Source organism: Ictalurus punctatus, chromosome 18 (assembly GCF_001660625.3).
Source record: "Ictalurus punctatus breed USDA103 chromosome 18, Coco_2.0, whole genome shotgun sequence".
In the NCBI taxonomy this organism is placed as follows: Eukaryota; Metazoa; Chordata; class Actinopteri; order Siluriformes; family Ictaluridae; genus Ictalurus; species Ictalurus punctatus.
Genome location: NC_030433.2, coordinates 6950498 through 6966741, shown reverse-complemented (window position 1 = coordinate 6966741; position 16244 = coordinate 6950498). Strand labels below are relative to the sequence as shown.

At 37.6% G+C, this 16244-nt stretch overlaps 2 protein-coding genes across 20 annotated transcripts in view; one reads left to right on the top strand and one right to left on the bottom strand.

Moving 5' to 3' along the window:
* The window catches only part of add1 (adducin 1 (alpha)), a 37512-nt gene extending 27811 nt beyond the window's left edge, over positions 1-9701 (bottom strand). For 5 of the 14 annotated variants that reach the window (XM_047161665.2, XM_047161666.2, XM_047161670.2 and 2 more), the window contains exon 1: positions 9530-9700. The gene's annotated coding sequence lies outside the window, so the exon portion shown is untranslated. Of the gene's footprint in view, positions 1-9529 lie in introns of all 14 variants that reach the window. The other 9 variants (XM_047161669.2, XM_017492189.3, XM_017492188.3 and 6 more) reach the window with 5 other exon arrangements.
* Positions 9702-9785: 84 nt separating this feature from the next.
* The window catches only part of LOC128635363 (uncharacterized), a 63992-nt gene continuing 57533 nt past the window's right edge, over positions 9786-16244 (top strand). For 3 of the 6 annotated variants that reach the window (XR_008398340.1, XM_053687986.1, XM_053687989.1), the window contains exon 1: positions 12275-12882. Coding sequence is in view for 5 of the 6 variants with exons in the window: in XM_053687986.1 (XP_053543961.1) it covers positions 12822-12882 (61 nt within the window). In the remaining variant the exon portion in view is untranslated. Of the gene's footprint in view, positions 10242-11340; positions 11508-11776; positions 12052-12274; positions 12883-16244 lie in introns of those variants that run through there. The other 3 variants (XM_053687988.1, XM_053687987.1, XM_053687990.1) reach the window with 3 other exon arrangements.

Below are 16244 nucleotides of genomic sequence, written 5' to 3'. Positions count from 1 at the left end.
CTAGCAGGTCTGATCGAGCTTAGCTTGTGAAGAACATTGCGGCAGAAATATAAAATACTCTGTCCCTTGACTTCTGAAACCTTAGGAGTAAAAATAAAAACGAACGACGCAGCGTCGATGCTTGGCCCCTAAATATTAATTAAAAAACCGTTTTTTTCCATTTGGAACCTAATCCACGAGGCTAAAAAGTGGTAGTTAATAAAATATAATAAGCTAGTTTGATGCTAATTCCGACGTAGGGAACGCCTTCATGATAGTCGTTACCCAACAAGAGCGTTTCAAATTAGCATGCAAAAATGGAAGAAAAACGTAGAACCTTATAACGAACGTAACGTGTAGGCGAAATCAAACGGCGTTCACGGAGTTAGCGTCAGTAGCTTTCTCGTAGTGATTTGTCGATGTCGAGTTACGCAGTTTTTACTGCACAACTGCTGGTAATCAGGTCTAAGCCCTTCCGATGACGTCACCGAGGACATTCTTTAAAAAACCCTGCGCTTATCTGTTTTATTCCTAGACAGCTGTGCAGAAACCCACCATCATCTCTGCTAATCCACACACAGCACCGTTTAATTACAGGCTACGACTTTATTCGGCTTTTTATAGTCTGCGTCGCGGCGTTTCTGGCCAGCGGAGAGTCACAATAACATTCCTGGAACAGCATGTCTACTGTAAAAACATGAACAAATAGGCAATATTAGCTTAGCACTTGCTAGAGTGCGTCGCCAACTTTGCTAACATTGCTAGCAAGAAAATCCTAGCAGACAGAGAGAAAAACAAAAACAAACAAACAAACAAACAACAAAGCATTTCACCACAGAAATGCTAGGGTATGTTCGTGGTACGATATGAACACCGGTAAGAAAACAGTAACGTGAAAGCGCAGTGCGAGCGCAACTTAACTTTCTACTGGCTCACAAAACCAAGGTTTGAGAATTTCCTAGAGGTCCTGATAACCGACTGCTGGTTTTCCCCGGGTTGCGTCCGTCACGGGACCGGCAGAGAAGGGTCCGCTGTCGTTATACAGTACGATACGGTATGAGAGCGACCACTAGAGACGGAATAAAAAAAGACCTGTTATTTGAAATGGTTTTTTTCCCCACGGTTTTCGATGTCTCTATTTTAATTTGTTATTTGTAGTGTTCCTTTTTGGTTCATTATGTGTGTATATCTTTTATTTACTTTAATATTGAATAATAGCTAAAATATATTAATATTTACAGATTTATGTCATCTAAAAAGAAGTACTGTATGTTTTAGTCAGTTCAGTTTATTTTTGTAATAAAGTGCAGCACTGTTTTACGTTGAGCATTATGTTTTCATTCAGTATCAATTTTAAAAACTAATCGGTCCATTAATGGGTTATCAGCAGGTACGTAGCGCCCGACTTAGTTATCGACCTCTGGTCTTTCCTACGTCCTTTCCCCTTCAGTGAATCGGCATTTCCGCATTAGTACACTCAACTAAAATAAACAGCTAAACCAGAACACGTAATTACTCGGTTTTCTCAAAAATACAACACCTGATCGACAATCTTTAACGAGGTTCCATATTCTTCGTTATCGCTACTCATCGATATTTATAGTACACATTGTGACACTTCCGTCAAAAATGAACGAATGGAATTATTATTCCCGTCACACCGAGGCTTCACTGTCGTGATTTGATTTACACTGAATCTGACTGCTGTTCTGACCAGGTAAACGTGTCCCTACTGCTACGTACTGTATGATTTATTTATTTATTTATGCGTGTTATATAACAGCAGTAGGTGTAAAAGGCTTCAGGCTATCTGACATGTTGTAAAGAGCACCCTGAAATACGTTCAGATAATAATTATAAGAGGACTGACGGCTACAGAGTACCGCATCCACCTACATCTCTTTGGCTCTCTCGCTCACACCCACACGGGCTACTCTGGGATTTTAGAACAAAATGGCAAAACCATCTTTCAAAACACTCCAGCCTCTGACGAATGCCGCGTGGGCAGCGGCGCTTTTTATCCACAGTGATGGAGAGGATGGAGCGAAGGAGTCCGACACAGTTTGATGACTTTATCTGACTTAAGTCACCAGGTTTGATGATACGGGTGGATCTAGAAACGACGTAGGTCAAAACCGATCGGTCAAACGCGAGCATCAAATAACGCTGTCCTGTCGGAAAGATTGTAATTACGAGGTGTTTTCTCAGTCATGTATTACTTAAAGCTTTCACCTGATATACGACATCCGACCGTTTATTTATGTCCGACCAAATACCACCAAAAAAGCGAGCGGCACTAGTGAAAGCGCCTGATCTAGCGCCATTACTTCCTTAAGAAATGTCCAACAGAACGACTTGGAGATACCTTCAGAAGTATGAAAAAAAGTACTGAAAACCATCCGAGTGCAAGCATGAGTGCAGCCTTCACCATGGTCACTATGGAAACAAACTCGGCATCACCATGGAAACCTGTCCACCACTTTCTGGGTGGCTTTAAGGGCTACAGTAACAGGTTGTGTCTGGGACTTGTCTCGCAAAACACAGCAAGCAAACTGCTGCTCCGTTTTTCCTCGCTTCGGACTTCCCTCGATCGCCTCTCCTTTGGAGCTGAGGATTTTTGGGGAATGCTATCTTGGACAGGCAGCAGAAGAAAAAAAAAGAAAAAAAAAGAAAAAAAAAAGTGTCCTTCAAAATGTGTTACTTTGACCAAAATTTGATGGAGCATCACATAACATTAAAAATAACTGCAGAAATTAGTGTTATTGTAGCAATCAGATATCAGACTTAAAGGTAACGAATTATGTAAGAAAGAAAAGGGGGAAAAAAGAAGGAAACACACCGAGGGCGTGCTATTATATGAAAATAATCAGTGACGTCAAGTAGCATCCAAGTCGAAACAAGCCAGTTCCTGTTATCACTCGTGTTATAGCAGCTACGAGCACTGGCCTCTCCACCCGACAGTCTCAGTAAACAAGGTGTAGCTGGAAGAGCCATTGCCTCTGTGCTTATCCATTTGCTAAAGTTGGTGGAGGAGGCATAGCCTATCAGCTCGGCCAAAAAAATAAATAAATAAAAAAAGGCGTGGCCTCCTACTTCTGTACGCGAAAACGGCACGATACGGTCCCTACCACGGTATAAAAGCATCAATGCAGCTCTGCATCTTCTAAGTCAGCAGCTAATTCCATGAGTAGCAGTCAGAGATCAGATCGGATCGGATCGGATCAAGCCAGACGAAAAATCCACACCCTTAGTTCTAGTCAAAGAACTGCTCTAGAGCAGAGCATGCAAAGTGCTTTTTCTCCCTGTGGAGTTCTTCTACAGGGAGTCAGGTTACCGTGATCACCGAGAGCGTATCAGAGCATGAAGTTCCGCTTGGAGAGCGCGGCTAAGCCTAAAACGTCTAAAACAATACCTCGCTAATATACATGACGAAAATATCAAAAACTGTTCCTGATTAATGTCTTTATTTATGAATGAGAGAACTGCATCATGGCTTCACTGCTTCACTTTGAGAATGACATCACAGATGTCACGACACGTGACTGAAACGAGGAACAAAGATGGACGTGTTCACGCTGCTTTTCAAAAAGGACACACCGTTTCTTAAAATAAATAAGATAATATAATTCTCTGTAAACACCAAAAAAACACAGACAAAAAACAGGCATTTGTACCGTATAATAATTCTATTATTAGTTCTTTTATTGGACCCAAATCCAATGATTTGTCACAGTGACATCATTACACACACACACACACACACACACACACACACACACACACACACACACACACACAAAACCTGGTGAAAGACAAGCAGGTTTCTTCGGCATATGACAAAACCATAAAGTGTGTAAGGTGCGGTGTGTGTAACGCATCAATAATTCACAAACCTCCCCATTATGAGGAAGATAAGAAGAGGGAAGTGGAAGCAGTCTTGCTATCTTGAGTGTGTCACAAAACAGATGCGAAGAGGGGAAGGAGGGGTCGGCGTGTGTGTGTGTGTGTGTGTGTGTGTGTGTGTGTGTGTGTGTGTGTGTGTGGTCTAAAAACATGTCTGGGTGTGGTCATGTCTAAACCACAGCCAAAAAAGCTCTCACTCTCTGCTCCTTTTGTTTTCCCTAAAACGTGCAGTAAATCTGAGCCAAGATCCGATTTTATAAACAGTAGACTTTAAACTGTTAAACGTTCCTGAGATTCAAGTTTGAGTACTGAAAGTACCGGAAGTCACTGTAGTCTAGCGTTTCAAGTTACCCACCTTGCTCAAGTTTGAACGCTAGGTATTACACGACAGCACGGTTCAATTCTCAAATCCGATTGGCTGGAACAGGTCACGAGTTTATAGCACTTCACTTGTTCTAATATGCTATCGTTTCTATAGTAACGACTTCCACTTGTATGGAGTATGCTTGGTATAAACCAGGACTAGTAATAAGCCAATTGGAAAAAAAAATTCTGTAAGGAGAAGTTTATTTAACATTTGTGGAAAGAACGTCGTTAGAGGAGTTTACGCTTAGCGGTTTCTCGGTAAGCTGCGTTTTTGGGGGGTTTTTTTGTCTTAAGAACTTCGAGAGAGAGAGAGAAGAAAAAAAATTGGAAAGATTAGTAGTTTATAGCTACTATAACACAAGTGATAACAGGGACTTGTTTCTCAGACGTTCCACAAGGTTAAACGTAACTATAAACACACAAAAAATACAACTTTGTTCTTTATTTAATAACATTTAGCTTTCTACAAAACATAATCACACTAGCTAGTCGGGGTTTTTTTTTTTAAAGCTAGCTAACATTTACTCTTTCCCTAACGGAGACAGCCGAAGGAACCGATAAGAAAAAACTTTCACTATATTCTAGCCAATAAAACTAACTGGGAAACGTTTTTATGAAGGAGAAACGCTGACATGTCTTACATTTGAGCGTTTGACATTTGAACATAAAGAAACGAATCGACTTCGTAGGTTTTTTTGTTTAGCTTAAGTAAATATACTACGTCAACAATAGGGCTATTACGATATAAAATTCTGTTATCGCGATAAATTATTTTACAATACAATTTTTCTGCGATATTGGCGAGATCACGATATCCTTTCTTAACAATATTTTGAAACTTTTTTTTTATAGTTACAAACTCGTCAGAAGCTGCTGATTTGATGTTAAAATTTTGTATGTAAAGTTTAAAATTGTAAAATGTAAATTTTTACAAAACAATTTTTAACATGTATTTATTTTTCCGCACATTAAGTTTTATTAAATGTTTTTCCTACATATCGTGTTTCGTTGAATCATACTTTGATATAAATTTTTTTCACCAAATAAGGATGAACAATTTCTGCTGGTCGTCTTTCATTTTTCTTTATTAGTCTCTAGTAAGTCCAACATTTTACAAATAATAAAAAAATATATATATATATATATATATATATATATATATATATATATATATATATATGAAGTAATGAAGTAAAAGTTAAATCGCATTCATTAATAAATAATGTTTAAAGAACAAACAACAACAACATGTAGCCTTACTCATTATATTGATCTTAAATGTAGCTGTTTTCTTAATTTTTTTTTTTTTTAACCGAACTGGATACGTTTGGAAGGCAGTTGGGAAGGGTGTGCATTCCTGACACACTTCAGCCTCACACACACACCCACATGTGTGGGGCTAAATGTAGTCCTCCTGGGCCTGGCCTTTAGAATAGCACACATACAACAGATAACTCGCACCATCAGGGGTCACATCATCGCACAGCGATCTGTTTATCAGAACTCTGCGTGATCTCTGAGCGCTCGAACGCTAAATTATACAAACGGTAATCACGACTTTCACGCGACCGAGCCCACGTAATAACGTGGTTCAAAATAACGCAAGCGCAAACCCAAAACAGTCATTTATTCGAATATAAAACTCTTAGGACTTTTACGGTTTAAATTAAAGATCTCACTGTTGACTAAATGTAATTTGACTGCTCGTAGGTAAAAATTTTTTATATTTTTTTTAAAACTAGCCCTATTCAGACGGGATTAGTTTTACCTTAAAATGTTTACACGGGGTGAAGAAATGTGCTCAATAATATCACCATGCAAGACAATAATAGAAGCTGTCGTAGCATTCGGAATTTGTTGTTTAATTATTTAATGTACAATCCAGCATCAATCGAGGTTGGAGAATCATATATATATATATATATATATATATATATATATATATATATATATATATATATATATATATATATATATATATATATATATACACATACACATATATATATACACATATATATACACACACACATACATACATACACACATACACGATAAACTGATTACTGGGCTACAGTTGTTGTTTTAATCTAATCCCCTATTTGAATAGGATTAGTTTTGCTATAAACCATTTACATGCCAATTTTATTGTATATAGGAGTTTTTTTTTAAGGTTGCAAATATCACATAATCTTTCATCTTTAAATTGTTGACTAGGAGTTTTTATAAAAGCTCCCAGAGAAGCTTTTCTTTATCCAGTTATCTTTGTGCACCAAATATATCACATGAACAGTATAAATGTGCTAAATAATCTAATTATTAGACTACAATCCAGTTGTATATCTGATATCTGGAAATGTGATAGGTTTAAACCCATATTAAATATAAGGCTATAGCATGCTGTTCACAACAGCATTTGAATCATCTGGCAAAGCGTCCTATCCGGAGTGTATTCCCAGAACCCACAGGGACCCCGACCAGGATAAAGTGTCTATCAGAGATGAGCGAATGAGTAAATAAGGTAGAACGCTCCACGACGAGAGTCTGATATCCGGTCGCCATTCGTTCCAGTCGTCTCGTCCATGTGAACTTGCGGATGTTCGTGTCATAATGTCGGTCCAGCTGTGCATCGCTCCAAACCAAAACCAAACACATCCTTTCTAATGCAATAAAACTGACACTGTAAGAGGATATGGACGGAGGGAGAAAGTACGGAGGGGTGGGAGAGAGGGGATGACAGTTGAAATGAGAACCACATTTTCGTCTCTCCAGAGAGCTTGCATGTGTGGGCGTGGAATGAAAAGTGAGAGAATGAGAATGTTAGGAAAGTCCTACGGATTTGAACCGGAGAGAAAGAGATTGCCAATAACAGATTACTTAACGAAGGAAGACAAACGCGCGATGGCAGGATAAGAACGTTTTAATAGATCAGGCTAATTTTGCTTCTCAGGTTTTTCAACCACCAGCGAAGACTGAATTGAAAAGATTGCCAAAATCCGTGCTTGGGCTCGTTCCTGCGGGATAACGGAATTTAGGGAGTCTCCCTAGCTCCAGAAATCAGGCCCGTCTCTCAGTAATCCTTTCAAAGGATTTAGAAACAAGCAGCACTGAGACACTGCAGCTTAGCAGAACCCAAGATCCAGCCCGGGCTTAACAGGGTTCATCCAAAACTAACACACACACACAGAGCACAAAACAATACACTCAGGGCACAACATGATACGCATCCCAGCAGAGACTGCACAATATATTATAAATATGGGGGGAAATAAATCAATCGCTGGTCTTTCTGAAAATGTTACACACCGATGCAGAACATGGGAAACTTTCTGATTTTCTTAAATAACAAATGTCAAGTCTAAGACCGTATAAGTGCAGACCATTTAAGAAATATTTCTGATGAGAAGAACACACTATAAACAAACAGCCATTTTTCATGATGAATGAATATACAGTAAGATGTTGTACTGGGAAATTATTATACATAAACCAGGCTACTGAAATGAAATGCAGAATGAAATAGATTTGAACCCCACCCCCCCAAAAGCTCCCTGAATCAAATTGTATTTAGACTAACAGACTATTCTGTAAATACTTTGACCATTTTATAAGTACGCAAACAGATAGCTTGACCATTTTGTAAACATGTAAACAGATTATTTTCAAACTAAATAAATAGTTAGTTGGACTGTTTTGTAGCGTAAACAGGTAGCTTGACTAGTTTTTGAAATAAATAGTGAGTGAGACTATTTAAGTAAGTATGTAAATACATAGTTTGACTATTCTGTAAATATGTAAATAGTACAGCTATTGTGTAAACATGTCAATAGATAGCTTGACTATTTTAAAAAAATATTTCAATAGTTCAGCTATTTACATGGCTGCAAAATAGCAAACTATTTATTTATTTTGAAAAAGATGTAAACAGATAGCTTGACTGTTTTTCTAAATAAAGAGTTAGTTTGACTAAGTATGTAAATACATAGCTTGACTATTTAGTAAATATTTAAATAGTTTGGCTATTTTGTAAAAATGTAAACAGATAGCTTGACAACTTTTTTTAAAAATAAATAAATAAATAAATAAATAAATAAAGTTAGCTTGCCTATTTTCTAAATACATTAACAGTTAGCTTGTTTATTCTGTATATACGTAATTAGTTAGCTTGACTATTTAGTAAATATGAGTTTAGTTTGACTATTTTGTAAATATACAAATGGTTCGACTAAATGCGTAAACAGTTTTTCCATTTTGTAAACATGTCAAAACATAGCTTTATTTTGTAAAATGTAAATAGATATCTTGACTATTTTTCAAACTAAATAAATAGTTAGTTTGACTATTTAAGTATGTAACTATGTAAAGACACAGTTTGATGATTTTGTAAACATGTAAACAGATAGCTTAACTATTTTGTAAAATGTAAATAGATAGCTTGACTATTTTAGTATGTAACTATGTAAATACATAGTATGGCTATTTTGTAAACATGTAAACAATAGCTTGAGTATTTTTCAAACTAAATAAATAGTTAGTTTGACTGTTTTGTAACATAAACAGATAACTTAACTAGTTTTTGAAATAAACAGTTAGTTTGACTATTTAAGTAAGTAAGTAAGTAAGTAAGTAAATAAACACGGTGCTGGTATACAATGTACATAGTCCCCTAATGTATGTATGGAGACTTTTGCACACCCTGTATATTGTGTGTCTTCAAAAAATGTAAATATACGAATAGCTAGTTTGACTATTTTGTAAATATGTACCCAGTTAGTTTGATTATTTTTGTATACCCACTGTTCATTAATAGTTAGCTTGACTATTTAGTAAATAAGTAGTTAGTCTGACTATTAGTCAGCTAGATAATTTTTGAAAAACACACTGTTTTCTTCCTTCTTTATGTAACGCGTTTTGATATGCAAATGATATTTAATGCGTAATAAGGAGACTTTCTGCGCGTGCATGAGCTACTTTCCCGGTTGGCAACAGCAGGACTTCTAGTGTCGGATGCGCACCATGGGACTGATTGTTTGGGCCCTGCAAGAGCTTATTCCGGTGTTAATACGTCTTATAATCGTGTGTATGAAATGTATGACCATGTTACAAATACACAGACACACACAGTTAATATAACACACAAACACACTGACGATTATAGACGTCTTAACAGATTAAATCGAGTAAAGCAACCTTCCCAACACGCCCCTTTGTAAAGTCTATATACATTTTCCTTTTATTTATTTTCTAAATAAAAAAATCCTTTGAACAAGAAGTTACTTACTTTAGTTTTGCGTGAATGCTGCGTGGAAGGACAGCGACTCGGAAGCACAAACGGACTCGCCGATATTTTAGATATTTTCTAATAGTCCAATGTTTTTACGGAGCTTTTCTGCTTCTGCAACAAACATCAGCGTCCCCTGCCCGACCCGAACTGCGCATGCGCGCTATGTTTAAGCACCTACGCATGCGCAAAGCTAAGTTGCCAGGGGCGCTAGTGCGCATGCGTGGTATGGCACAGGGTTACGAGTTATAGCGTAGGTTTATTTTCATTTTCGCCCTCAAAGGAAGTTTCTCTTGTTACTCTTTATTATTCATTTATTAATTTTCTCTGCAAAAACTGATCTTGTGCACCAAACCGTAGGTGGTACAGACCTAAAATTCAGTAGTACTGGTCAGTACTAAACTAAAGATTTATACGGAAGATTCTTAGGATGTCGCAAAGCTTGGGTTGTGGTCATACGTAGTGGGTGGGGCTCATATTACATGATTGTTATTTGCGCATGCGCGGAGGATTGAATCGCGCGGTAACATGTTTACGCATGCGCAGTAAAGAGGCACCGCACATCTCCGAGTCACTAGGTGGCGGTAATGCGCTACAAATCTGTGGCGCATCGGATGTAGGAGATGAAGAAAACCGACCAATAAGAGACGGAGAAGAAGCGTTAAAATGGCGTAAGTGATCATCTGAAGAGGCGCCTGCGGGTGGTGCTAAGGTACCGCGGAACTTATTTTCAATGCCTCGCACACTTTTATTTACTTAATGTTAGCTGAAATGTTTGTATATGTAGCGTTTTAGCAAAACGTATTGTTTGTTGTGATTTATTATATTGTAGTAGTTCAGTTTTTTTTGTTTGTTTATAAAATATTTTTGTGTGTTTAAGGAGATTTAACAATAAAAAAAAAAATCAATGTCTGTGTAGCTCCTCTTTTCTTTTTTTTCTTTGAGAAATGTAACACTTAACTCTTTATTGGGTGGAAAACAATTAACAAGGTGTGACCTTGCACATTAATTGTATGAGTAATTGAATGTTTAGTGTAATATTACATATTTAATACCTGCAGTCTAAAAATAAGGGTTTAATTAGTGGCCTGTTGAAATTTGCATAAGAGATTACTTGGTTTGTAATTAGCTATTAAAGTTGGTTATTAAAGTGTTTTTCAGATAAATTAAGTTTTACATGGGATTTCCATGGTTAAGGAGTTAAATCATTAGTTTAACAAAATGCTACTTTTCTAACTGGTCACGGGGGGATCCGATATCATGTAGTGCATTTGGTTTATGTAATGCCAACATAATAGTTTCTATTTTTGAGAAATTAACTTTGAAACTAGAATGACATTTTAACAAGCAATTAAAATGTGACATTCTACTTTTCAAACTCTAGTTGATGTGGTTTTGTTGGAAAAAATAATGTGCTTTTAGTTTTGTTTTCTTTAGTGTGTGTGTGTATAAAATTGGTGTGTGTGTATATGTAAACTTGGCCATGTGTTGTGATTTGGCAAAGGTATACTTGCTCTAGTCCTCTATTTGATTGCTATAATAATCCCACAAACTTTTTCAAATGTGAGATCTCAGTTTATCAGATGCTCTAGAATGTGCTGCCTTGTGGTGTTTTTTCCTATGACTGCATTGTTCTTATTCTTTTAACATATTGACTATATGCAATATTAACTAAACAATATTAATATTCAATGTTTAATACAGGCCCTCTCTTGGCTTCCTTATAGGCTTTCTAGGTTTGATAGTTTTCGGAAATGGTGTTATACATGTGATTCAGCAATTAAATTCTAAGATTTTTATCCTGTGTGTAGGTAACCACTTAACTTGGAGGAAAGCGTGTGAAGCAGTTCAAGGTGTAGCTGGTGTTTTTGATGCATGAGGAAATGGCACTAGCAGAGTTCATGCTGATTAGCCCCCATGATGCTGACCTTCAGCAACAACTCCACACCTGAGCCCTTGGCCAGAGCTGTGCCCATAAGTGGGTACATATTCTCCACAAACACCACTTTTAAACAACCTTAATCAAAAACCGTGGGTACAGGTGGTCTTTTAACAAACTGGTATTGGTGGTTTTACTCAATATACACTGGTACTAGTCCTCTTTAGACAAAACTGAGAAAGTCGGTGGATCTCTCTACATAATACTGATGACAAACAGGTACTGGTGCTTGTTCAACAACACTGACTATGCAACTGGTACCGATTTTTTTTTTTTTTTTTTTTTTTTTTTTTTTAAACATTCCTGTGGGGCAAACACACACAGGTGACCTTTTATAGACAACTACAACTGGAGGAGAATGCTGAAAAACACTGGTACAGGGCTTTTTATTTCCTTTTTACCCCACTGTGCAGGTGATCTTGACACATAAATGTAAAAAAAAATTAAGCTTATACTGGTATTTGTAAACTGTTCTAAACACAGCTGGTCCAGGTGATCTTTATATACATGTTCAAACCCACACAGGCCCAGGTGAGCTTGATAATCACCTGTGACTGAAGACGAATGAAGACCATGGCTGCAAGTGAGTTTCATACACTTTTCCACGACATGGTTACTGGTGATCTGTACACACATGCAAACCTAAAGGGATACAGGTGACTTGTTAAACAAACAAAAAAAACTGAATTCACAGGATCTTTAAATGAAACTTAAAACAAATGCCTACTGGTGATTTGAATGCACCCCCAGAATGAACTGTTGGTACAGGTGACCTTACACATCTGTGCACACAACTGTGTGTGTGTGGGGGGGGGTTTGATTTCTGGCTCACATGACTCTACATGTGACCTTGGGCCCTACACTGAACCCCAAGGGCAAGCTAGCGCCCTGCATGGCAGCTCTGCTACTTTGTGTGTGTGTGTGTGTGTGTGTGTGTGTGTGTGAGAGAGAGTGTGAGAGAGAGAGAGAGAGAGAATGGGTGAATGAGAAACGATGTAAAGAACTGCTAAGGTTAAAAAGTGCTATAAGTGCAGACCACCTGACAACTTTATTTATTTATTTATTTTAAAACACAAATTCACAGGTACTGGTGATCTTTAAACCAAACCTCCAACAAACAAATGGGAACTGGTCCTTCAAAAAAAAACAACTAAAAACTCCAAACAAATGGGTACTGCTGGCCTCAAAACAAAACTGAGAACAGGTATATGTGAATCTATGGGTGTTTACTCCTCATGTACTCTAACACTAGGTGTTTTTTGTGTGTTCATATAGGTGTCTAGGTTCGTCACAGTAACTCAGTCTCCGGTAACATGCGCACCGGTGAAGCAGAACGTTCTGGTACGTGACAAGATGAGGTCCTCATCTGCCATCTTGGAGTTCATGTCCATGGACCCGCCCATCTTCCGCTCAGGTAGACGCGTTATTTTCCCAGCACTGTTACACCAAACTAGTTTTAACGATCTGAACAGGCAAATCCTGCATCATTAATCTTTGTTAATTTATATAGCAATTACTGGGTTCATAGTTCAAAGTTTGTGTAAGCCGCTGTTACTTATTTGTAGGTTAAGTAAATGTTTTGTGCAATTTTGAGTTAAGAATTTACAGCCATCTGACTTTCTACTGTAAATAGGCCGCCAACTGTTATTGCTAACTGGTGGTGTTATTTCTTTTTAAATATAGTTTTATATCTTTGAAAAGCATGTCTTCACAGAGAGCTTTGGTTGTGCTCTATAAACATTTCCACTTGGTGGTGGTAGTGCACCAAAATAACTGGTTTTTCAGCTGCCATAAAAACATACACATGTTCCCTTTATTTGTGGGGGGGATTTGTCCATTTTTGAGGTAATACGTAAATTATCTTCCTTTTTTGTTTGTAATGACACTAGGTAATTTTTCCTACTGAAGAGTATAAAAATAAAAAATAAATAAATTAGCAAATGGAACTAAAACTATTTTAGCTTGCTAGAGAAAATCTCCACATGAACACAAACTATCAGTGGTTTATTAATAATGTAGTAATGCACGAGTGCAGTGCAGCTCTTGTATGTAAAAAATAAATAAATAAATAAAAAAGTCATGCTGTTTGGTCATTTATTACTTGTTGCCATACCATCCTAAAGCAGCCTGCCTGTGAAGTTTTATTCCTCTTATACCACTGCAATTTGCTGATTACAAATACTGTTTATAGTTTAAATTTAATGTTTAAAGGGCTCTATTGGTAATTTGTTGCTTTCTATTGGTGGCATGTTATGTCTAGTGGATACCATTTTAAGGATCTACGTTCTACTATGTAATTGGAACCATTTGGTAATGGTCTTAATGGTTAACAGCTGATGGTGTGTAAGGGTTAGAATTTCTATGATTGTTTCTATTGTAGGTTTTTGGTTTGTTTTGTTCCCCCAGCTTGGCTATGGGAGATTGGCGTGGCAATCTGTTGTCCTAAATTCACTGCAAGGTTTGTGATTAAACCTCATACAGTTTGTGTGATTTGACAAACATTATCACTTAAAGAGGGCACTTAAAAAAAACTCACTTAAGATAAGCATAACCTATATGCAGCTAACCAAATTTACTCAATGCTTTACGCCCTGATAAGACTATTTTTGGATCAGTGTTCCCTTTCGTTTCCACCTTACTGTCATGATCTGTCAGTACCATGGTGTGTAGGCCATGTTTTTAATCTTAATCTGGCTCGATGCTAACCAAAACTTGTGCGCTGTGGCATTGTTCCATTGCTGCATTTGGAGGGATGGGGTGTGTTTGTGTGTATGTGAGTTTGTGTGTGTGTGCGAGATTGGTACATCGGCCAGGGTGTCCCCCGTCTTGTGCCCCGTTTCCTCTGGGGTGGGCTCGTGGCTCCCAGCGACCCTGTGTAGGATAAGCGGTACAGTAATTGGAACCTAACCCTCTTTGTCTTATTAATTTCAAGAGAAAAGGAGTCTGGTAAGGGCTGTTGAACCAATATTTATAGCTGCTGTAACAAGTGATAATGGAGCACTATTATTACTATTATCATCACTAACCCAGACATTCCTCAATGTTACTTGTAATCACAAACCAATGAAAAAATACAACCTGTCATAATAAATAATATAGCTCATTGTTGGATGAGATCTTATAAAAAAGACTCTGCATTCTATATGGGGAAAACCTGATTAAGTTTGAGGTCCATTTTCTAAATCTGTTCAGAAGTCCTGCTTTACTTTGGACCACAGAGACAAATTGAATAAATTCATGTTTTAAAAAGGCCTCCATGACACCTTTGTGTCAGAGCCAGCGTTAACTTTTTCAGCAGTTTGTGCTACAGTAGTTCTTGTGTGATCGGACCAGACGGGTTAGCCTTCGCTCCTCATACGCGTCAGTGAGTCTTGGGCGTCTGTGACCCTGTCGCCAGTTCACTGATTTTTGTCCTTCCTTGGACCACTTTTTTGTTGGGTACTAACCTCTGCATACTGGGAAGACCCCACAAGACCTGCTGTTTTGGAGATGCTCTGACCCAGTTGTCTAATCCCAGTTTGGCCGTTGTCACTATGTTTGCCCATGTTTCCTGCCTCCAACACGTCTACTTTGAGAACTGACTTCACTTGCTGCTTAATATCCCACGCCTTGACCGTTGCCAATGTAATGAGAGAATCAACGTTATTCACGACACCCTTCAGTGGTCTTTAACGTTATGGCTGATTAGTGTGCGTATAGTCCTGTATACTGTGCTCCTGTATTAAGTTGTCCATGTTCATGGAGAAACACTTTTGTTTCAATGTATAAGTTATAAAGAGGAATGATGACAACAACCAAAAATAAAACTACCTTGACATTTTGCACAAAAGGAATAAAACAGGTTGGGACATGCAGCCAAATGAGGCCATTTTCCTATAAGCGCATCATGGCATACAGTCATTGACTTGCATCGCAAAGTGTTTTGCTCCTTTTTAACTACTGAAACATCTTCAGAACAAAAACTTGCTCATTGGATAGTTTTGTAATGTGACCACATGATTCGCTGGATACGTTTTGCTTTCTGCAGGGAGACAGCAGATGTATGAGATATATAAATGATGATCAGATAAAATGACTAAACATGTGTTCATGCCACAGGATAAGCATTTAACATGACTCGTGGGAATGGGTTTGGTGGCTTCAGGCTAGCTTTGTTTTGTGTTTAGCTGACTCAGATAAGGAAAAAGAAAACACTGGTTGTTTGTTTCTCTGCTGTATAAATTAGTCACATGAACCATGACTGTCAGAAACTGTTCTTCCACGTATGATCTCATGGTTCTCGAACTGATGAGGGTTAAAGGTATAGCCGTTTGTTTGAAGTAGAACATGATCGGGGTAAAACAAATGTTTAAACATGTTCCAGGTCGGAGTGCTTGCGTGTGTTCGGATGGGCCTCTTTTCTGTCATTTTCTGTTTTGCTGCCTCGTTTTGAAAAATCTTACCTAATGCTCCTTTTAATAAACATAAGAATGTAGCATTGATAACGTAGTAAATTAAAATAAATTCCACCAAAAGAATAAAGCAAGTGCAAACCTCTGCATTAGACATTATACAGTCTCCTTTTGCATTATGATTGAAATTTTTTTATTATTATTATTAAGTGGCCTGTTTAGCTGTCTGAGCTAAATTATGTGCTTTAGGGTAAAGTGATATTTGTTTGGCTGCTTTTTTTCAAAGCAGGATATTCATGTGGAAATCAACGATTGGAGTTTATTCAGTGTGTAAATTCATGATGAGGACAGTAGTTCTCCTAATAAAACCTTTTGTGCTTGTGCA